General features: G+C 52.9%; 2 protein-coding genes across 2 annotated transcripts in view; both read left to right on the top strand.

The window, feature by feature from the left end:
- The first annotated feature begins 1136 nt into the window (after positions 1 to 1136).
- Positions 1137 to 12656, top strand: LOC136301284 (serine/threonine-protein phosphatase 4 regulatory subunit 3B-like). The gene is made up of 13 exons (XM_066204216.1): positions 1137 to 1298; positions 3746 to 3800; positions 4082 to 4674; positions 6747 to 6824; positions 7356 to 7469; positions 8743 to 8859; positions 9053 to 9184; positions 9914 to 10001; positions 10478 to 10636; positions 10803 to 10972; positions 11292 to 11431; positions 11892 to 12051; positions 12460 to 12656. The coding sequence occupies exons 1-13, from the start codon at positions 1137 to 1139 to the stop codon at positions 12532 to 12534; spliced, it is 2043 nt and encodes a 680-aa protein (XP_066060313.1). The 3' UTR covers positions 12535 to 12656.
- A 1512-nt stretch (positions 12657 to 14168) lies between these two features.
- LOC136301283 (serine/threonine-protein phosphatase 4 regulatory subunit 3-like) overlaps positions 14169 to 23319 on the top strand; it is a 9655-nt gene continuing 504 nt past the window's right edge. Inside the window, exons 1-6 of the mRNA XM_066204215.1 lie at positions 14169 to 14330; positions 17135 to 17707; positions 19780 to 19857; positions 20389 to 20502; positions 21776 to 21892; positions 22086 to 22217. Of these exons, the coding sequence (XP_066060312.1) occupies positions 14169 to 14330; positions 17135 to 17707; positions 19780 to 19857; positions 20389 to 20502; positions 21776 to 21892; positions 22086 to 22217 (1176 nt within the window). The remainder of the gene's footprint in view (positions 14331 to 17134; positions 17708 to 19779; positions 19858 to 20388; positions 20503 to 21775; positions 21893 to 22085; positions 22218 to 23319) is intronic.

Below are 23319 nucleotides of genomic sequence, written 5' to 3'. Positions count from 1 at the left end.
TTACAACCCGTTACAATAACAAGGCAAAGGGGGGAACAGCACTGGGAGCGGGGTGGGACTCCTCCTGCCACCACAGGCTCAGGCTCACAAAACGGTGTCTCTGCCTTTCAGACACTCGAGGGTGCGTCCGCCTCATTAATATTCATGAGCCCTCCTTAGCTGTCCTTCTGGCCCCGCCCACAGCCTGTAGGTTTACCCACCTGTGGAGACTTGGCTCCTCCCAAGGCCTGTCAATCAGTCCCTTCCGTGCATTTCATTGGTGGAGCCCTTCCCGTGTCCCGATTGGTGGTGCCGTGTTACCCCGCCCGGCCTCCCAGCACCAAGTGTCCCTCACTCCCGGCGGCCTCTTCCAAGGGGCAGATAAACTCCTGCCCCACATGTCTGTCCAGCCCTGGCAGCCAGAGCTGCCGGGCCGTGACCACAAAAGGGGAGGGGAGCATTGAAGGGAGAACAGACAAGGGTTCAAAACCATACTGGAACAACAAAAGTGCATGCTGAAAGAACTGTAAACCTTAAGGGAACTTCTCCCCGCCACACTCAACAACTCTGCCTCATTTGCATGAGCCAATCACCACCCCTTATTCATAACACTGGGGATAGCCCCAGCTTGGCATCTAAGGCAATTCCTTTTGCATCAAATTGTGTTTGTAGCATACTTGGACCTACAGGCTGGGAAACTGCCCCAAATGTCTGTCAAATTATATAAGCTGGTCTTCCTATGGACATGACAGCTTGAGTCCAATGTGCTTCTGTTTCACAAAAAACAAAAACAATGGCACAGATTGCAGGTGTTTAGGGATGGCTGCTGGTGTGGTGTCTCCTCGAGTCCCCAGAGTACATGCTCTGGGAGGGGACATGGAAGCGATCCTTGAGGGGAATCCAGTCTGAGCTCCTGCAAGCTTCTACCAGTGCCCTTGATGCCTTTGGGGATGCGATCACAATGGATCACCTGAGCGGCCAGGGGGAGTGGGCAGACCCTAATGATCAGATTAGGGGCTCTGTCAAAAGGGGTGCTTGATAAAATTCGTAAAGCCGCAGTTCAAGCGTTCAATTTGTTACCATCGCTTGACCCTCCAGTTAGTTTTGCAGACATCAAACAGCTACCTGATGAGAGGTTTATCGACTTTATTAATCGAATGAAGACAGTCCTGGAAAAGGAAGGCGGTGACCCCAGTCTGCACGCAGGGCTGCTGTTGAACAGGGCCAAGGCCAACACAAACGCGATCTGCCAGCAGGTCATCGTGGGCCTTCCCATCGACCCACCGCCCACGCTGACCACTATCATAGAGGCCTGCTCGGCAAAAGTGCCCATACTGGCGTGTGCCGAGGAAGAGAGAAGGAAGCAGACATTGGTGTCCGTCTCTGCAGCTGCAGCGCCGACACCACCACCACCACCTCTGCCACAACAGGCACCACGTCAACCACCTACTTGTTTTTGCTGTGGTCTGAAGGGACACCTGGCGAGGAACTGCCCCGCTCCCAGTCCAAAGGGGACAGCGATGCCAAATAAAGACAATAATAAAGTTGCTCTTAAAAGACCGCTAAGGCATAAGCGTGAGCCTGCCCCGCGCGATGATAGAAATGGGGCTGGCTCAGAGGGAGGGGATGGGACTGGACTTGACACCACTCACTGGACTGACTCTGTGTCACGATCCGCTCACACAAGCAGCGTTCGTGATGGTTCGTTTTAGGGATCTCAGAGCGCAAAAGACACAGCGGGGGACAAACTCCGTTTATGCAATCACAAATGCACCTTCATTTAGTGCCAACAAATGCGATAGTGGGGAGAGAAAAGAGAATAGTAAGAAAGACAGAAAAAGAGGGGAAGGGGATTATAGCTACCAACATGGAGGGTCGAGTCCTCGAGGCTTTTGAAGATGCCTATAGACGCGAGTTTCTCCAGTGGGGTGATCCCAAAAGTGAGCGGGGGTCTCCAGGGTTTTTATAGTCCTCTCCGAAGCGACAGGCAGTTGGCCAAACAGGTGGGGGAAATCATTGCAGTGTGTTCATTTAGAGAACTCAGAACAAGCCGGTCGTCAGCAGGTGCAGTGTCAGCAGGCGCGGTCACTTCACCGTGACTTGCCCATTGTTTCTGCTCAGGTTCTGATGTTCCCATATGGGTGCTGGGTTTTTCCATCAAACACACCTGCAGGCAGCACTTGGCCAACATCCCACCTCAGCCAGGCCAGAACTGCTGTGTTGAGATTTTAAAGTCCCTTTGAGGGGTTTCAGTCTCTGTCCTTGACGATGGTCGTGAGGCAGATGAGGGATCTTCGGGCCGTCTCTTACCGCACCGCAGTGGGATGTGGCATTCGGAAGGGCTGGCGCCCTCTGCTCTGCATGGCTCGGCTCCCCCAGCCAGGCCCAATTCTGCCTGGCAGTTTCACCCTCTCCAGGTTCCTTTCCCTAAGGACCGAATGGCCGGCTCAGCTTGGCACAGCAGGATCTGCATGCATGGCGCGGCTGAAACGGCCGGGCTCTGCCCCAGGGGGCACTCGGGAATGCTCGCACCACAAAGTCCAGCCAAAGAGTGTCCTGGGGCACTGAGATGGGGCCAGAGGCGCTCAAAGCAGTGACCAAAACCAAGAAAAACATCCAAAATACTGTTTAGACCTGAAACAAACCTGATGGTGTTCCCTGAGGAGAAGGATTGGGGGTGCTGGTGCATGGGCAGTAACAGCCTGTGGGCAGGAGGCTTTCTGAGGGCTAAGTTCACCCCAAGCCCTGCCGTGTGAATCCCTGACCAATGGGATTTAGCACAGAGTTTTCCAGAGAAAGCAGCTGTGCAGAAATTTGGGACAAACTCTGCCAGGTCCAGATTTCCCTGCTGCCCATGCTCATGCGGAGGCAGCTGTGCCCCTGCAGCCCATGGAGGGCACAGGGTTGGGGTTAGGGTTAGAGGGGGCAGAGATCCACCTGCAGCCCCTGAGGAGCCCTGCACGCCGGAGCAGGAGGAGGCCACAGAGAGGCTTTGAGCCCATGGGAAGCCCCTGCTGGGCAAGGTCCTGGCAGGCCCACAGAGCCGTGCAGGGAGGGGCTTTGCATGCTGAAGCCGGTTTGCTGCAAGGCCTTGTGAACCTGTGGGAGACCCAGGCTGGAGCAGGAGGGCCTGAAGGACTGACCCTGAGGAAGTGTGACCCACGTGGCAGCAGGTTGTGGAGAGCTGTTTCCTGTGGGATGGACTCCAGTTGGAGAACTTCCTGGAGAACTGTCTCCCATGGTGGGGACCCCGTGCTGGAGTAGGGCAGGGACTCCGACTCCTCTCCCTGAGCAGCAGCAGCAAGCAACAATGTGGGCTGAACTGACCAGAACCCAAATTCCTCTCTCCCTGTGCCTCTGGGGGGGGGGACGAGGGAGACTTTGGGATAGAGGGATGGCTGGAAGAAAAGTGACTGTGAGATTTGTTTGGCTTTTCATGATCTTGCCCTGATGCTGGGAGTAATCAATTCCATCAATATCCAAAACTTGAGGCAGCTTTGCCCGTGACGGTGAAGGGGGAGGGATCTCTCCCTGTCCTTATCTCAATCCAGGGACCCTTGGTTTTATTTTCTCTGCCCTGTCCAGGTGCAGAGGGCAGGGACAGAGCGGCTCTGGTGGGTACCTGGTGTCTGACCAGGGTCAACCCACTGCACACCTCCAGGCCAGCTGAGTCCACAACCGCTCTGGGCAACCTAGCCCAGTGCCCAGCCTCACTTCAAGGCAAGAATTTCTTTCTAAGAGCTCACTGAAACCTGCCCTCCCTCAGCTTCTGCAGCCTTCTGGTAACCCAGCCTCTGCTGCTGGGTACGGGGAGGCGGCTGGTACGTGTCCCCTCAGTTCTACAAGTTCTCTCCTCAAGTCCCACCAGTTAGTGATCGGGGACATGGCAGAATGTAGGACCTTTGGCAGCCTGAGGCCAGGTCATCAGGGAGCTAAGCAACGGACTCCCGTGCTGCAGGTGACATCATAAAGGCAAGCACCAGAGGAGGCTGAGGCAGCTCCAGAGGCAGAGCCAACAGGAGGCAAGCACAGTGTGGCCTCTCCTCGTGCTTCCCTGTCGCTTCCCTCTTGCTGCCCTTTTGGCACGCGTGACCTTTGGAAGTCACCCTGCATCTTCTGCAGCCACCAGAGGAAGACCAGGAAGAAATGGCTGCAATTTGCCCTGGGATCAGCCTTCCTCCCTGCAAGGTTCACAGACTGGCTGAGGTTGCTGAGCTGATCACCTCTGCTCGCTCCTCAGCCAGCCACAGGGAAAAGCTGGCACTTGCCTTGAAGAACGAAGGCTACATTCCTAAACTCTTAGAGCTTTTCCAAGTCTGTGAGAAGTCACAGCTCAGCCGGGCCTTGCAGCATTTGTCAGCCATTATGCAAGGTATTCTGTGGCTTGACCAAGGAGCTGTGCTGGAGGTGCTGCTGTCGCAGGAGTGTATCATGGATGTGGTCAGATGCCTCGAGTACGACCCCTCTTTGGCACAGCCCAAATGGTGCGGGCAGCTCCTGCAGGAAACAACCAAGCTGAAGGAGCTTCTTCCCATCCGAGACCCTGAGCTCCAGCAAAAATTCCACCAGCTGTACTGGGCACAGTGTATTCAGGCCATCATCTTGCCCAAGGCAGCTGGGGTAGGAGAGGGTTCTCTGGCCAGCCTCACCTCCTTCATCAGCTGCAAGAGAGAGGAGATCGTGCATGTGTTGGAGGTAAGGGGCTTCTGACCTGCTCTCAATGGCTTGGGACCTGGAGCTGGCGTCGCCAAGGCATGGCCATTTATCAGACCTGCCTGCACGTGCACAGGATGTGAATGATCCTGTTATAAATAAGGGGTGGTGATCGGCTCGCGCAAATGAGGCAGAGTTGTTGAGTGTGGCGGGCAGAAGTTCCCTTAAGGTTTACAGTTCCTTCAGCATGCACTTTCGTTGTTCCAGTATGGTTTTGAACCCTTGTCTGTTCTCCCTTCAATGCTCCCCTCCCCTTTTGTGGTCACGGCCCGGCAGCTCTGGCTGACAGGGCTGGACAGACATGTGGGGCAGGAGTTTATCTGCCCCTTGGAAGAGGCCGCCGGGAGTGGGGGACACTTGGTGCTGGGAGGCCGGGCGGGGTAACACGGCACCACCAATCGGGACACGGGAAGGGCTCCACCAATGAAATGCACGGAAGGGACTGATTGACAGGCCTTGGGAGGAGCCAAGTCTCCACAGGTGGGTAAACCTACAGGCTGTGGGCGGGGCCAGAAGGACAGCTAAGGAGGGCTCATGAATATTAATGAGGCGGACGCACCCTCGAGTGTCTGAAAGGCAGAGACACCATTTTGTGAGCCTGAGCCTGTGGTGGCAGGAGGAGTCCCACCCCGCTCCCAGTGCTGTTCCCCCCTTTGCCTTGTTATTGTAACGGGTTGTAATTAAGTTTTATTTACTCATTCCTGCCTGGGGTTTGAGTCGTTTATAACAATCCTGCTACTTTCTCCTCCCTTGGATTATGTAGTTTAAAAAAGGGAAGAGCTCAGGGAAGGATCTAAAGGTTCCTGAATGGGCTGTCAAGAGTTTCGAGTTCTTCTCTTTGATAGCCGAGCAACAGATTGCTTTGGAGCTGGATTGCGGGGGGAGCTGGGAAACGGGCAGCTTTTAAGATTCCCTCTTAGGGGCAGGTGCAATGTCTGTGGAGCTCATTCCGAACCCGAGACGCCAAAGAGCAGGCTCAGGGAGAACGCTGCCAATGCTGCTTCCCATGGGAAGGACTGCCGAGAAATACAGGGACGCAGAAAGCGTCCAAAGCCTTGAGAGATGATGATGATGGTGATTATGTTCACCTTGGTTTTCTTGTCCCTTTGGAGGCTTAAGCAATGGGGGAACTGACGTTTTTGGCCAGAAGGGAGGTCTTGTCCTAGAGGTCCTGAAGTCTCTCTTGGGACTTGAGAGGCTGTGACTGTGCCAAGCCAAGGCTGGGGCAGAAGTGCAGAGCAGAGCATCTGCAAGGAGAGAACTGGTTTGAGTGCGAGGAAGGGCGACCAGGACGTGGCTGCAGCCAGCTGGGAACCTGTTCATCTGCTTCCCCTTGCCCGGGCGGCCTGACGAAATGTTTGGCAGGGTTGCAGCTGGACAGGAGGGAAAGGGATCCCTGCGGGATGTTCTCAGGGCAAGGGGAACAGGGCAGGTGCCCCATGGGACAAGCTGTGTCCTGGCTGGCTCTTGGGAGCTCCACTTTCTGGGAACCTCCCCTGAGCTCAGCTTCCCCTGTGTCGCCGGTAGGGACGTGAAAGAATGAGGCAGGCAGCAAGAAGGTCAGCAGGAAAGTTCTATATTTAATTTTCTGACTCCATCTTATATACAATTCTTTCAGAAGACACAAGATTGGCTACATAGGTTGCCACCTCTTTGACCTCGATGGTGAAGACCACCATCAGTCACCTTTCTCCTCCCAGAGGAGAAATATGTAAACAAAAAGATAAATTCTAAAAATATACATGGTTTTCTTGAAGCTGCGTGAGAACAGAATGCAAACTCTGAAAAGCAGGCAAAGTCGGGGCGACACCCCTGTGGCTCTGCGCTTCTGCCCCTGCTTCTGCCGCGCACGGGCACTGCTAAAAGAATGCCCTGGGAAGGAAGGATCCTGCGGGATCTGTGTGCCCTGCACTGGCCTTTGTTGGGCTACAATGAATGGAGGGGTGGACAGTTGGGCTTGCGGGAGTGGGGGATCCTCTCAAGATGGAAGTTCTGCCTTGTTCTGCCTTTCCAGAGGGCCCGTGTCAATTATGTTCCTTTTGTGTGTTCTGCAGAAAGACCAGAAATTCTGGTCAGAAGTTCTGGCCCAGTTAACAGCTGGAGCTACAGGTGCCCACCAGCGATGGGACTTGGTGAGTCAGTGCTTGCGGGCTGGGAAGGAGAAGGATGAAGGAGGAAAAGGGAGACTGTTCTTGAGGCCTTCTGCACTCCTTGAGGTCTTTCTGGGAACAGGAATCCTTGCCAGTGCAGCTCAATCTTCATTTAAGTCCTCACTTAAGGAAAGATTTCTGGCAACATAAGTTCTGATTTCTTTGTTGTAAATCGGGATTTCCTTGTGTAGAAAGGACCAGCATGGAACCGACACCCTCGACTTCAAGCTCTGTTTTCTTCCCAGAATGTTTCAGCATCCCCGGGGACTTTATTTCTGTATCTGAGGTCTTTCTGAGGTCAAGGCCAAGTGACGGATTTCTCCTCTGTGTGTTTCCTTTGTGGCTTTGCTTTGTTGATGTGGGCAAAGCTTGGAGGAAACACCACAAGAAGAAGACCGTTCTCTAGGAAAGTCCAACCAGGACTCCAACTCTGCTAGAAATTGTAAGCCTTCCCTCCTTTCAGAGGGTTTTCTTACTCTAAGACAAGGGAAATTTCTTTTTCCTATGCAACAGGTGACCTTTCTGAAGGACTTCTGCGCCTCTTCCCTCATGTTTCACCAGAACGGGGAGGCATTTTTACAAGGCTTGGCTAAGCTGGGACTTCTTCCTGCTCTTGAAATTCTACTGGTAAGTGAAAACTTCCAGCTGCTTTTCCTCAAAGCAGGAAAGCCCAGACCCAGTGGTGCACTTGTTGGACCTGCTGAGCACTTGTGTGTCCCTTTGCTCGTATACCTTGGCTCTGCTGAGAGTGGAAGTGGATTGGACTAGCCACAATCCCAAAGTTACCACCGCTCTTGCAAGCACCTGCCTGGGTTGCCCTGATTCTTGTGACTCTGCACCAGGGGCAAATTCTGTGCTCAGCACAGTCCTTGGGACAAGGCAGAGTTAAGATGGAAAGAGACTCTTTGCCACCGGGCAGCTGCACTGGTGTTTTGCTGGGGCTCTTGTAGTTGTGCTTGGACTGGGGCCACAGAAACCTTTTTAGCTCCTCTGGAGCTGTTGGCTCATTCCTTCCCAGAAGATCCTGTCATGGCGGCAGCAGATTTCTCTGTCCTGAGCAGCAATGGGAAACCACAATTTTGTCCCTCCTGTGGATGAGGCGGCTGTTGCCCCCTGACCATTGCAATCCGGGGTCAGTGCTGCTGTTCGTCACAAACCCCACATTCCAGGGTGTTTCTCTGCTGCAGGAACAAGCTGGGAACTGAGCGAGGCACAGCATTGCCGGCAAAACATTTGTTCTGCCCCGCTCAGCTTGGCAGCTTTAGGGGAAGGTTGGTTGAGTCCCTCGCAGCCCTGGGTGGGAGAAACACTCACATTCCCAAGAAGTTCAAGAACAACCTTTGACTTGCAAGCTTGAGAACATGAAGGCAGAATGAGGCACTTGCCAAGTTTTTAAACAACCTCCAGGCAAAGGAAGGCTCTTCACAAACTTGACCTTGGCAAACTTAAGCTTAACCACCTTTAACTTACCCACACAACAAGGCAGCGACTGGGGTTGTTTAGTCTGCCTTACAGTCCATTTTGATGAGAAGGGAGGAGAAGAAAGAGACAGATTGGCTTGTACAATTGGTCCTTTGGTACAAAACGAATCAGTTGTAGGCAACGGGTACAGAAGATCAGTGTCTCAGTTATTCTAGCCAGGAAATGGCACGAAGGGAATGGTTTCTGCTTAAATGAGGACCCACAGATTCACAGAAAGTCCCTTCTAAAGGAGGCAAAGAGTGGGCAAAAGGGGTTGCTCGTTTATTGTTGCTTCTCTGGAACCATTTTACTGTGTTTCTCAGAGAAACTTGGGGAATGAAACCTTCCCAAAACCTTTCACTCCCTTTTCTTTGCAGCTTTACCTGATGAGAAACAGAAAACCTGATTTACCCTACCAAATAAATCTCTTTTTTCTTAGGGAATGGATGATCTGCAAGTGGCATCTGCTGCCACAGACGTCCTGTCTTATCTTGTCAACTTTTGTCCGTTCGTGGTCCAAGAATTTGTCATGCAAGAGGCCCAGCAGAGAGACCACGTAAGTAAAAGTGGTTTGCAGGTGCTTGGATAGACCAGTCTTAGGGCAAACGGGAAACAAGCCAGCCAAACAAAATCTTAATTTTTCTATTTCATTTTCATTTTTATTAAAAGAAACAAACCAAACTGATAGGAACCAGGAAACCCATTGCACTCTAGTTATTTGGGGCTTACTTTGTCTGGGTTTTTGGCAGGGCACTGACCTCATCCGTGTGCTCATGAAGCAGATGATCTGCTATCCTGCTGCTGCATCTGGAGTAGCTGATCAGGTCATGGAGCTGTTGCAGACACTGCTTGATCCAGGGAATCTGCTGGCCACAGCTGAGGTAAGGGAATGCAAAGGGCTGAGGATTTTTTCTCTGCCTCAGCCCAGAGAAACTCTGGTCTTCTCGAGTGCTCTTCTTGTGGGCCCAGCATCTAAACAGGTTGGGCTTGGGGTTAGTGCTTGGCTGTGCTTTGTTCTCTGAGCCTGAATGGCAAGGAGCTCCAAAGAAGACCGAGTCTCCAGAGCCTGTGGCTGAGGCCAAGGCTGTGTCTGGGGCACTGTGCCCACAGTTGTTCCCCCAAGCAGCGCTTTAGGGACACAGCACTGTCTGACCAGAGCTCCTGCTGCCTGTGGGAGACATCTGGCAGCAGCGGGGTCTAGGAGAGGCCCTGGCACCCCCAGTCCACAGGTTCTTACCCTGGAATGGACAGGAAAACCTGGGAAAAGGTTGTCAGGTTGTCATGATGCAATGGCTGCACTGGAGAGAACTTGAAGGACACTTTGTCAAGCCTTGGGAGTCATGGATTGCCACGATAGATTGGCATGCCTGGGGGGGATTCTCTTGGGGATAGCAGGGTGGGCTGGATGTCTCTCAGATTTCCTCCCAAAGAAAAAAAAATGGCTCTTTGTGCAGGGAATACCTGTATGCCTCAGGCCCCACCAGAAGGATACAGGCAGAGCTGTCGGAGCCAAGGGAATTCTTTTTAGGCTGTTTCTGCTGGCACTGTGCTTTCTGATTGGGAAGGTCTCTGCCGAGGCCAGGATGTAATGAAGCCATTTTCTCCCTTAGGTATCCAAAATACTTGGATTTTTCAATTCCTTCTACACACGCTGTCTTCCTGTTCTGACTGCGCCGCTTCTGGCCAATGCAGCAAAAGGTACCTGGGAAATAGCAAAGGAGGGTTTTTCCTTGTTTTCCCCCTTTGGAGGCTTGTAGTGTCTGGAAGGGACTGACAGGTGTGCTCCCAGTGATCAGCCGGTCAGGCCAGGGGGGAATACACTTGAGGAAAAAGGCTGCTCCCTGGGGACAGGAGTTCTGCAGGCAGCGTTTTCAGTCCCTCTTTCCCCTCCCTGACATGGCTTCCAGCTGTGCTTTGTAGCAGATGGACCTCCCGGAGGAGGGTTGTTCATGGTGGAGGAGTTGGACTTGGATGCTTTCTAAGATTTGCTTCAAGGGCCAAAAAAGTCACCATTGTGCTGGTTGTTTTGTTCTCCCCCAAAGTTCTGCCTCCTAAAGCAACCCAGGACAGCCAAAGTCCACTAAAACCATGTCAGGAACTGCAGTAGCACCTGAGCACAGGGCTTTTTTTTTCCTCGTCTTTTTTGCTCATTGAAGGCATTCTTTTCCTTGCAGATGATTATCAAACGGCACAACTCCTGGCCTTAATTTTGGAGCTGCTGGGTTTTTGTGTGACGCGACACAAGGAGCACATGAGGAGTTACATCCTCCACTGGGATCTGCTAAGAAGAGTCCTCCTCTTGATCAATTCCAAACACACATTTCTGGCCTTGGGTGAGTAGCCTTTGGCATTTTCTTCTTCCAAGCTTAGCGTGTCCTGGGTGGAAGGTGTTCCACGGGACACCTGAACTCAGGATTCATGGGAAGGGATGGAAATGAATTTCTGGACTGCAGTCCTGACCTGTGGCTCTGGCATCCTTGCGTTTTTCTCTTCACAAAGGTGCTCTGCACTTCCTGAGGAAGATCATTGCCCTGAAGGATGAGCTTTATACCCGTTACATCATCCAGGGAAACCTCTTGGCACCCCTCGTGCAAGCTCTGCTGGAGAATGGAGCCACGTACAACCTGCTCCGCTGGGCTGTGCTGGAGCTGTTTGAATTCCTCAGACTGGTGAGTTCAGCAGCAGCTTCCGCTCGGGACACGCCCGTGGCCTCTCACTCAACAGGCCCAGTGCAGCCTCCCGCTTCAGTGCAAGTGTCACAAACAGCCTCGGCTCACTCTCACTCTGGTGTCCCTTGCCATGGGAACATGAATCATTCTTTCCAGATCTCAGCTCTTGGCTTCAGGATCAAGCTGAATTGCTTCACACTTGCTCCAGAACAAAAGTGTTTTGGCTCTGGCCAAGTTCCTTTGCCAAGGGAACTCGGAAGCTTTCTGAACTGTGGCCTGTACCACTGGAGACTTGAGACCGTGTTTTGTTCCTCTGCAGGAAGACTGTAAGTCCCTGGTTGCCCATGTCGTCGAGAACTTCTATCCTGCACTGGAATCCATCACCTATGTGCAGACATTCCAGGGACTGAAGAGGAAATATGAGAGAGACAAGCACCGACAAAAGCAGAGTGTGCACAGGTAGGCCCCAGTCTCTGTGCTGGAAGCCTGGCAGGGACTTCCCTAGGGCAGGGCTGCTCCTTGCTTTTCTCTTTGCCAGAGGGCAGCAGGAGTAGGTGGCTGGCACTGACTTTGTCATTCCTTCTGGAGGAAAACTCCAGGATGAGAGGAAAGCTGCCCCTGCCTTTCCTTGCAGCCCCCTGGAGTAGAGCTGCTCTTGCTCAGGACATTCCTTGCTCGTCTCAGAAGGCCCTGAGCTTCCCCAGAGCAGAATCTTGCTCTGTCCCTACGAGGGGGGATTCAGCTTGCCTGGGCCTCAGCCAACGGCTGCTCTGTCTTCCAGTGAGGACACAAGTGCCCAGGGAGCTGGATCGCCTTCCCAAATGGGCCACACTCCCTCCAGGCTCTGCAAGTCATTGCTGATCCTGGCTTAGTTGGACACGTCACCAAAGCTGGAGTCACTTGTCCTGTCTCTCTCCAGGGTCCTATCCTTCTTGGGCAGAGGTGCAAGAGCCTCAGAGCAGAAAGAACAAATTGTCATCGGTGGAGCCCAAGTGGGGGCAGCTCAGACAGCACCAACAAGCTTCACAGGCTCCTCTTCAAAGGAGGCAACCCCGTGCCCACTGCTGAGGGCCCCCAAGGTGGGAGAACTGGGCTGAGCGGCTGCTCTGGCCAGGGACAGTGGAGCTGCCGTGCCAGGCCTGGCCCAGGGCAATGCAGCATGGGCAGCAACAGCCTGTGGGCTTTCAGGGGGGCTTAGTTAGGGCTCAATGCACCCAAGCCCTGCCCAGGAACACCCTGACTGCTGGGGGGGAGGCCTGAAGAAAGGATGGGCTGGCCCTGGAGTCTGGTGCTGACCTGGTGGCACAGGCTGATCTTTCATCTTCTGCATTCCTGAACTGGGGCCGCTCCTTGGCTCTTGCCCTGCCTGCTTGCTGATCTGGCTGGGGCATGGACAGAGGACATGGCATTTGGGTGTACAAAAATTGCACCTTTGTAAGGATACTTTCAACATGAGAAGTTCCTTTTTTCCTTTTTCCATTTGGCAGAGACATCAAGCGCCAGTAGAGTCTGACAATGATCAAGAGGAGGCAGTTCCAGAGAAAAGACTGTGTCTGGCCTGAGGAAGGAAACCCACATTTTGGGGCCTGCGGGCTGTAAATAGTTGGAAGTTAAATAGTTGTCGTTTGTATTAGGTTTAGCTCTTGTTAAGAGATTTGCTGTTTTCTGTATATAGACAAGTAGATAGAGTCAGTTCAAGAAGGAAAAGTTTGTTTTTTGTTCAAGTTCCCAATAAAATTGTTTGACTCAAAAATTAAGGCTGAGCTGTAAAATTCAGAGATTGACATTGGACTCGCTAATTGTAGAAGATGTATTATTGATGAATGCACCTGGGATAAAATGTTCTATGAAACTGGAAATGGGTATGTTTGCCTGTTTTCCTGGGAGTTCCTGAACAGTGCAGTCAGCCATGGAATGCCATGGGAAAGGGGTACCTCTCCTGGTCTCATTTCCAGGCTCCCCAAGCCAAACCAGGAGAGGATTCCAAAAGATTTCTGTGAACCTTCACGTGAATTGCTGGTGTTATAAACGACTCAAACCCCAGGCAGGAATGGGTAAATAAAACTTAATTACAACCCGTTACAATAACAAGGCAAAGGGGGGAACAGCACTGGGAGCGGGGTGGGACTCCTCCTGCCACCACAGGCTCAGGCTCACAAAACGGTGTCTCTGCCTTTCAGACACTCGAGGGTGCGTCCGCCTCATTAATATTCATGAGCCCTCCTTAGCTGTCCTTCTGGCCCCGCCCACAGCCTCTAGGTTTACCCACCTGTGGAGACTTGGCTCCTCCCAAGGCCTGTCAATCAGTCCCTTCCGTGCATTTCATTGGTGGAGCCCTTCCCGTGTCCCGATTGGTGGTGCCGTGTTACCCCGCCCGGCCTCCCAGCACCAAGTGTCCCCCACTCCCGGCGGCCTCTTCCAAGGGGCAGATAAACTCCTGCCCCACATGTCTGTCCAGCCCTGGCAGCCAGAGCTGCCGGGCCGTGACCACAAAAGGGGAGGGGAGCATTGAAGGGAGAACAGACAAGGGTTCAAAACCATACTGGAACAACAAAAGTGCATGCTGAAAGAACTGTAAACCTTAAGGGAACTTCTCCCCGCCACACTCAACAACTCTGCCTCATTTGCATGAGCCGATCACCACCCCTTATTCATAACACTGGGGATAGCCCCAGCTTGGCAATTCCTTTTGCATCAAATTGTGTTTGTAGCATACTTGGACCTACAGGCTGGGAAACTGCCCCAAATGTCTGTCAAATTATATAAGCTGGTCTTCCTATGGACATGACAGCTTGAGTCCAATGTGCTTCTGTTTCACAAAAAACAAAAACAATGGCACAGATTGCAGGTGTTTAGGGATGGCTGCTGGTGTGGTGTCTCCTCGAGTCCCCAGAGTACATGCTCTGGGAGGGGACATGGAAGCGATCCTTGAGGGGAATCCAGTCTGAGCTCCTGCAAGCTTCTACCAGTGCCCTTGATGCCTTTGGGGATGCGATCACAATGGATCACCTGAGCGGCCAGGGGGAGTGGGCAGACCCTAATGATCAGATTAGGGGCTCTGTCAAAAGGGGTGCTTGATAAAATTCGTAAAGCCGCAGTTCAAGCGTTCAATTTGTTACCATCGCTTGACCCTCCAGTTAGTTTTGCAGACATCAAACAGCTACCTGATGAGAGGTTTATCGACTTTATAAATCGAATGAAGACAGTCCTGGAAAAGGAAGGCGGCGACCCCAGTCTGCACGCAGGGCTGCTGTTGAACAGGGCCAAGGCCAACACAAACGCGATCTGCCAGCAGGTCATCGTGGGCCTTCCCATCGACCCACCGCCCACGCTGACCACTATCATAGAGGCCTGCTCGGCAAAAGTGCCCATACTGGCGTGTGCCGAGGAAGAGAGAAGGAAGCAGACATTGGTGTCCGTCTCTGCAGCTGCAGCGCCGACACCACCACCACCACCTCTGCCACAACAGGCACCACGTCAACCACCTACTTGTTTTTGCTGTGGTCTGAAGGGACACCTGGCGAGGAACTGCCCCGCTCCCAGTCCAAAGGGGACAGCGATGCCAAATAAAGACAATAATAAAGTTGCTCTTAAAAGACCGCTAAGGCATAAGCGTGAGCCTGCCCCGCGCGATGATAGAAATGGGGCTGGCTCAGAGGGAGGGGATGGGACTGGACTTGACACCACTCACTGGACTGACTCTGTGTCACGATCCGCTCACACAAGCAGCGTTCGTGATGGTTCGTTTTAGGGATCTCAGAGCGCAAAAGACACCGCGGGGGACAAACTCCGTTTATTCAATCACAAATGCACCTTCATTTAGTGCCAACAAATGCGATAGTGGGGAGAGAAAAGAGAATAGTAAGAAAGACAGAAAAAGAGGGGAAGGGGATTATAGCTACCAACATGGAGGGTCGAGTCCTCGAGGCTTTTGAAGATGCCTATAGACGCGAGTTTCTCCAGTGGGGTGATCACAAAAGTGAGCGGGGGTCTCCAGGGTTTTTATAGTCCTCTCCGAAGCGACAGGCAGTTGGCCAAACAGGTGGGGGAAATCATTGCAGTGTGTTCATTTAGAGAACTCAGAACAAGCCGGTCGTCAGCAGGTGCAGTGTCAGCAGGCGCGGTCACTTCACCGTGACTTGCCCATTGTTTCTGCTCAGGTTCTGATGTTCCCATATGGGTGCTGGGTTTTTCCATCAAACACACCTGCAGGCAGCACTTGGCCAACATCCCACCTCAGCCAGGCCAGAACTGCTGTGTTGAGATTTTAAAGTCCCTTTGAGGGGTTTCAGTCTCTGTCCTTGACGATGGTCGTGAGGCAGATGAGGGATCTTCGGGCCGTCTCTTACCGCACCGCAGTGGGATGTGGCATTCGGAAGGGCTGGCGCCCTCTGCTCTGCATGGCTCGGCTCCCCCAGCCAGGCCCAATTCTGCCTGGCAGTTTCACCCTCTCCAGGTTCCTTTCCCTAAGGACCGAATGGCCGGCTCAGCTTGGCACAGCAGGATCTGCATGCATGGCGCGGCTGAAACGGCCGGGCTCTGCCCCAGGGGGCACTCGGGAATGCTCGCACCACAAAGTCCAGCCAAAGAGTGTCCTGGGGCACTGAGATGGGGCCAGAGGCGCTCAAAGCAGTGACCAAAACCAAGAAAAACATCCAAAATACTGTTTAGACCTGAAACAAACCTGATGGTGTTCCCTGAGGAGAAGGATTGGGGGTGCTGGTGCATGGGCAGTAACAGCCTGTGGGCAGGAGGCTTTCTGAGGGCTAAGTTCACCCCAAGCCCTGCCGTGTGAATCCCTGACCAATGGGATTTAGCACAGAGTTTTCCAGAGAAAGCAGCTGTGCAGAAATTTGGGACAAACTCTGCCAGGTCCAGATTTCCCTGCTGCCCATGCTCATGCGGAGGCAGCTGTGCCCCTGCAGCCCATGGAGGGCACAGGGTTGGGGTTAGGGTTAGAGGGGGCAGAGATCCACCTGCAGCCCCTGAGGAGCCCTGCACGCCGGAGCAGGAGGAGGCCACAGAGAGGCTTTGAGCCCATGGGAAGCCCCTGCTGGGCAAGGTCCTGGCAGGCCCACAGAGCCGTGCAGGGAGGGGCTTTGCATGCTGAAGCCGGTTTGCTGCAAGGCCTTGTGAACCTGTGGGAGACCCAGGCTGGAGCAGGAGGGCCTGAAGGACTGACCCTGAGGAAGTGTGACCCACGTGGCAGCAGGTTGTGGAGAGCTGTTTCCTGTGGGATGGACTCCAGTTGGAGAACTTCCTGGAGAACTGTCTCCCATGGTGGGGACCCCGTGCTGGAGTAGGGCAGGGACTCCGACTCCTCTCCCTGAGCAGCAGCAGCAAGCAACAATGTGGGCTGAACTGACCAGAACCCAAATTCCTCTCTCCCTGTGCCTCTGGGGGGGGGGGACGAGGGAGACTTTGGGATAGAGGGATGGCTGGAAGAAAAGTGACTGTGAGATTTGTTTGGCTTTTCATGATCTTGCCCTGATGCTGGGAGTAATCAATTCCATCAATATCCAAAACTTGAGGCAGCTTTGCCCGTGACGGTGAAGGGGGAGGGATCTCTCCCTGTCCTTATCTCAATCCAGGGACCCTTGGTTTTATTTTCTCTGCCCTGTCCAGGTGCAGAGGGCAGGGACAGAGCGGCTCTGGTGGGTACCTGGTGTCTGACCAGGGTCAACCCACTGCACACCTCCAGGCCAGCTGAGTCCACAACCTCTCTGGGCAACCTAGCCCAGTGCCCAGCCTCACTTCAAGGCAAGAATTTCTTTCTAAGAGCTCACTGAAACCTGCCCTCCCTCAGCTTCTGCAGCCTTCTGGTAACCCAGCCTCTGCTGCTGGGTACGGGGAGGCGGCTGGTACGTGTCCCCTCAGTTCTACAAGTTCTCTCCTCAAGTCCCACCAGTTAGTGATCGGGGACATGGCAGAATGTAGGACCTTTGGCAGCCTGAGGCCAGGTCATCAGGGAGCTAAGCAACGGACTCCCGTGCTGCAGGTGACATCATAAAGGCAAGCACCAGAGGAGGCTGAGGCAGCTCCAGAGGCAGAGCCAACAGGAGGCAAGCACAGTGTGGCCTCTCCTCGTGCTTCCCTGTCGCTTCCCTCTTGCTGCCCTTTTGGCACGCGTGACCTTTGGAAGTCACCCTGCATCTTCTGCAGCCACCAGAGGAAGACCAGGAAGAAATGGCTGCAATTTGCCCTGGGATCAGCCTTCCTCCCTGCAAGGTTCACAGACTGGCTGAGGTTGCTGAGCTGATCACCTCTGCTCGCTCCTCAGCCAGCCACAGGGAAAAGCTGGCACTTGCCTTGAAGAACGAAGGCTACATTCCTAAACTCTTAGAGCTTTTCCAAGTCTGTGAGAAGTCACAGCTCAGCCGGGCCTTGCAGCATTTGTCAGCCATTATGCAAGGTATTCTGTGGCTTGACCAAGGAGCTGTGCTGGAGGTGCTGCTGTCGCAGGAGTGTATCATGGATGTGGTCAGATGCCTCGAGTACGACCCCTCTTTGGCACAGCCCAAATGGTGCGGGCAGCTCCTGCAGGAAACAACCAAGCTGAAGGAGCTTCTTCCCATCCGAGACCCTGAGCTCCAGCAAAAATTCCACCAGCTGTACTGGGCACAGTGTATTCAGGCCATCATCTTGCCCAAGGCAGCTGGGGTAGGAGAGGGTTCTCTGGCCAGCCTCACCTCCTTCATCAGCTGCAAGAGAGAGGAGATCGTGCATGTGTTGGAGGTAAGGGGCTTCTGACCTGCTCTCAATGGCTTGGGACCTGGAGCTGGCGTCGCCAAGGCATGGCCATTTATCAGACCTGCCTGCACGTGCACAGGATGTGAATGATCCTGTTATAAATAAGGGGTGGTGATCGGCTCGCGCAAATGAGGCAGAGTTGTTGAGTGTGGCGGGCAGAAGTTCCCTTAAGGTTTACAGTTCCTTCAGCATGCACTTTCGTTGTTCCAGTATGGTTTTGAACCCTTGTCTGTTCTCCCTTCAATGCTCCCCTCCCCTTTTGTGGTCACGGCCCGGCAGCTCTGGCTGACAGGGCTGGACAGACATGTGGGGCAGGAGTTTATCTGCCCCTTGGAAGAGGCCGCCGGGAGTGGGGGACACTTGGTGCTGGGAGGCCGGGCGGGGTAACACGGCACCACCAATCGGGACACGGGAAGGGCTCCACCAATGAAATGCACGGAAGGGACTGATTGACAGGCCTTGGGAGGAGCCAAGTCTCCACAGGTGGGTAAACCTACAGGCTGTGGGCGGGGCCAGAAGGACAGCTAAGGAGGGCTCATGAATATTAATGAGGCGGACGCACCCTCGAGTGTCTGAAAGGCAGAGACACCATTTTGTGAGCCTGAGCCTGTGGTGGCAGGAGGAGTCGCACCCCGCTCCCAGTGCTGTTCCCCCCTTTGCCTTGTTATTGTAACGGGTTGTAATTAAGTTTTATTTACTCATTCCTGCCTGGGGTTTGAGTCGTTTATAACAATCCTGCTACTTTCTCCTCCCTTGGATTATGTAGTTTAAAAAAGGGAAGAGCTCAGGGAAGGATCTAAAGGTTCCTGAATGGGCTGTCAAGAGTTTCGAGTTCTTCTCTTTGATAGCCGAGCAACAGATTGCTTTGGAGCTGGATTGCGGGGGGAGCTGGGAAACGGGCAGCTTTTAAGATTCCCTCTTAGGGGCAGGTGCAATGTCTGTGGAGCTCATTCCGAACCTGAGACGCCAAAGAGCAGGCTCAGGGAGAACGCTGCCAATGCTGCTTCCCATGGGAAGGACTGCCGAGAAATACAGGGACGCAGAAAGCGTCCAAAGCCTTGAGAGATGATGATGATGGTGATTATGTTCACCTTGGTTTTCTTGTCCCTTTGGAGGCTTAAGCAATGGGGGAACTGACGTTTTTGGCCAGAAGGGAGGTCTTGTCCTAGAGGTCCTGAAGTCTCTCTTGGGACTTGAGAGGCTGTGACTGTGCCAAGCCAAGGCTGGGGCAGAAGTGCAGAGCAGAGCATCTGCAAGGAGAGAACTGGTTTGAGTGCGAGGAAGGGCGACCAGGACGTGGCTGCAGCCAGCTGGGAACCTGTTCATCTGCTTCCCCTTGCCCGGGCGGCCTGACGAAATGTTTGGCAGGGTTGCAGCTGGACAGGAGGGAAAGGGATCCCTGCGGGATGTTCTCAGGGCAAGGGGAACAGGGCAGGTGCCCCATGGGACAAGCTGTGTCCTGGCTGGCTCTTGGGAGCTCCACTTTCTGGGAACCTCCCCTGAGCTCAGCTTCCCCTGTGTCGCCGGTAGGGACGTGAAAGAATGAGGCAGGCAGCAAGAAGGTCAGCAGGAAAGTTCTATATTTAATTTTCTGACTCCATCTTATATACAATTCTTTCAGAAGACACAAGATTGGCTACATAGGTTGCCACCTCTTTGACCTCGATGGTGAAGACCACCATCAGTCACCTTTCTCCTCCCAGAGGAGAAATATGTAAACAAAAAGATAAATTCTAAAAATATACATGGTTTTCTTGAAGCTGCGTGAGAACAGAATGCAAACTCTGAAAAGCAGGCAAAGTCGGGGCGACACCCCTGTGGCTCTGCGCTTCTGCCCCTGCTTCTGCCGCGCACGGGCACTGCTAAAAGAATGCCCTGGGAAGGAAGGATCCTGCGGGATCTGTGTGCCCTGCACTGGCCTTTGTTGGGCTACAATGAATGGAGGGGTGGACAGTTGGGCTTGCGGGAGTGGGGGATCCTCTCAAGATGGAAGTTCTGCCTTGTTCTGCCTTTCCAGAGGGCCCGTGTCAATTATGTTCCTTTTGTGTGTTCTGCAGAAAGACCAGAAATTCTGGTCAGAAGTTCTGGCCCAGTTAACAGCTGGAGCTACAGGTGCCCACCAGCGATGGGACTTGGTGAGTCAGTGCTTGCGGGCTGGGAAGGAGAAGGATGAAGGAGGAAAAGGGAGACTGTTCTTGAGGCCTTCTGCACTCCTTGAGGTCTTTCTGGGAACAGGAATCCTTGCCAGTGCAGCTCAATCTTCATTTAAGTCCTCACTTAAGGAAAGATTTCTGGCAACATAAGTTCTGATTTCTTTGTTGTAAATCGGGATTTCCTTGTGTAGAAAGGACCAGCATGGAACCGACACCCTCGACTTCAAGCTCTGTTTTCTTCCCAGAATGTTTCAGCATCCCCGGGGACTTTATTTCTGTATCTGAGGTCTTTCTGAGGTCAAGGCCAAGTGACGGATTTCTCCTCTGTGTGTTTCCTTTGTGGCTTTGCTTTGTTGATGTGGGCAAAGCTTGGAGGAAACACCACAAGAAGAAGACCGTTCTCTAGGAAAGTCCAACCAGGACTCCAACTCTGCTAGAAATTGTAAGCCTTCCCTCCTTTCAGAGGGTTTTCTTACTCTAAGACAAGGGAAATTTCTTTTTCCTATGCAACAGGTGACCTTTCTGAAGGACTTCTGCGCCTCTTCCCTCATGTTTCACCAGAACGGGGAGGCATTTTTACAAGGCTTGGCTAAGCTGGGACTTCTTCCTGCTCTTGAAATTCTACTGGTAAGTGAAAACTTCCAGCTGCTTTTCCTCAAAGCAGGAAAGCCCAGACCCAGTGGTGCACTTGTTGGACCTGCTGAGCACTTGTGTGTCCCTTTGCTCGTATACCTTGGCTCTGCTGAGAGTGGAAGTGGATTGGACTAGCCACAATCCCAAAGTTACCACCGCTCTTGCAAGCACCTGCCTGGGTTGCCCTGATTCTTGTGACTCTGCACCAGGGGCAAATTCTGTGCTCAGCACAGTCCTTGGGACAAGGCAGAGTTAAGATGGAAAGAGACTCTTTGCCACCGGGCAGCTGCACTGGTGTTTTGCTGGGGCTCTTGTAGTTGTGCTTGGACTGGGGCCACAGAAACCTTTTTAGCTCCTCTGGAGCTGTTGGCTCATTCCTTCCCAGAAGATCCTGTCATGGCGGCAGCAGATTTCTCTGTCCTGAGCAGCAATGGGAAACCACAATTTTGTCCCTCCTGTGGATGAGGCGGCTGTTGTCCCCTGACCATTGCAATCCGGGGTCAGTGCTGCTGTTCGTCACAAACCCCACATTCCAGGGTGTTTCTCTGCTGCAGGAACAAGCTGGGAACTGAGCGAGGCACAGCATTGCCGGCAAAACATTTGTTCTGCCCCGCTCAGCTTGGCAGCTTTAGGGGAAGGTTGGTTGAGTCCCTCGCAGCCCTGGGTGGGAGAAACACTCACATTCCCAAGAAGTTCAAGAACAACCTTTGACTTGCAAGCTTGAGAACATGAAGGCAGAATGAGGCACTTGCCAAGTTTTTAAACAACCTCCAGGCAAAGGAAGGCTCTTCACAAACTTGACCTTGGCAAACTTAAGCTTAACCACCTTTAACTTACCCACACAACAAGGCAGCGACTGGGGTTGTTTAGTCTGCCTTACAGTCCATTTTGATGAGAAGGGAGGAGAAGAAAGAGACAGATTGGCTTGTACAATTGGTCCTTTGGTACAAAACGAATCAGTTGTAGGCAACGGGTACAGAAGATCAGTGTCTCAGTTATTCTAGCCAGGAAATGGCACGAAGGGAATGGTTTCTGCTTAAATGAGGACCCACAGATTCACAGAAAGTCCCTTCTAAAGGAGGCAAAGAGTGGGCAAAAGGGGTTGCTCGTTTATTGTTGCTTCTCTGGAACCATTTTACTGTGTTTCTCAGAGAAACTTGGGGAATGAAACCTTCCCAAAACCTTTCACTCCCTTTTCTTTGCAGCTTTACCTGATGAGAAACAGAAAACCTGATTTACCCTACCAAATAAATCTCTTTTTTCTTAGGGAATGGATGATCTGCAAGTGGCATCTGCTGCCACAGACGTCCTGTCTTATCTTGTCAACTTTTGTCTGTTCGTGGTCCAAGAATTTGTCATGCAAGAGGCCCAGCAGAGAGACCACGTAAGTAAAAGTGGTTTGCAGGTGCTTGGATAGACCAGTCTTAGGGCAAACGGGAAACAAGCCAGCCAAACAAAATCTTAATTTTTCTATTTCATTTTCATTTTTATTAAAAGAAACAAACCAAACTGATAGGAACCAGGAAACCCATTGCACTCTAGTTATTTGGGGCTTACTTTGTCTGGGTTTTTGGCAGGGCACTGACCTCATCCGTGTGCTCATGAAGCAGATGATCTGCTATCCTGCTGCTGCATTTGGAGTAGCTGATCAGGTCATGGAGCTGTTGCAGACACTGCTTGATCCAGGGAATCTGCTGGCCACAGCTGAGGTAAGGGAATGCAAAGGGCTGAGGATTTTTTCTCTGCCTCAGCCCAGAGAAACTCTGGTCTTCTCGAGTGCTCTTCTTGTGGGCCCAGCATCTAAACAGGTTGGGCTTGGGGTTAGTGCTTGGCTGTGCTTTGTTCTCTGAGCCTGAATGGCAAGGAGCTCCAAAGAAGACCGAGTCTCCAGAGCCTGTGGCTGAGGCCAAGGCTGTGTCTGGGGCACTGTGCCCACAGTTGTTCCCCCAAGCAGCGCTTTAGGGACACAGCACTGTCTGACCAGAGCTCCTGCTGCCTGTGGGAGACATCTGGCAGCAGCGGGGTCTAGGAGAGGGCCTGGCACCCCCAGTCCACAGGTTCTTACCCTGGAATGGACAGGAAAACCTGGGAAAAGGTTGTCAGGTTGTCATGATGCAATGACTGCACTGGAGAGAACTTGAAGGACACTTTGTCAAGCCTTGGGAGTCATGGATTGCCACGATAGATTGGCATGCCTGGGGGGGATTCTCTTGGGGATAGCAGGGTGGGCTGGATGTCTCTCAGATTTCCTCCCAAAGAAAAAAAAATGGCTCTTTGTGCAGGGAATACCTGTATGCCTCAGGCCCCACCAGAAGGATACAGGCAGAGCTGTCGGAGCCAAGGGAATTCTTTTTAGGCTGTTTCTGCTGGCACTGTGCTTTCTGATTGGGAAGGTCTCTGCCGAGGCCAGGATGTAATGAAGCCATTTTCTCCCTTAGGTATCCAAAATACTTGGATTTTTCAATTCCTTCTACACACGCTGTCTTCCTGTTCTGACTGCGCCGCTTCTGGCCAATGCAGCAAAAGGTACCTGGGAAATAGCAAAGGAGGGTTTTTCCTTGTTTTCCCCCTTTGGAGGCTTGTAGTGTCTGGAAGGGACTGACAGGTGTGCTCCCAGTGATCAGCCGGTCAGGCCAGGGGGGAATACACTTGAGGAAAAAGGCTGCTCCCTGGGGACAGGAGTTCTGCAGGCAGCGTTTTCAGTCCCTCTTTCCCCTCCCTGACATGGCTTCCAGCTGTGCTTTGTAGCAGATGGACCTCCCGGAGGAGGGTTGTTCATGGTGGAGGAGTTGGACTTGGATGCTTTCTAAG

Source organism: Chamaea fasciata, unplaced genomic scaffold (genome assembly GCF_029207755.1).
Source record: "Chamaea fasciata isolate MVZ Bird 193981 ecotype frontalis unplaced genomic scaffold, bChaFas1.0.hap1 SCAF_25, whole genome shotgun sequence".
Classification (NCBI taxonomy): domain Eukaryota; kingdom Metazoa; phylum Chordata; class Aves; order Passeriformes; family Sylviidae; genus Chamaea; species Chamaea fasciata.
The sequence above is the reverse complement of the archived record's forward strand: the minus strand, read 5'-3'. Positions and strand labels throughout refer to the sequence as shown.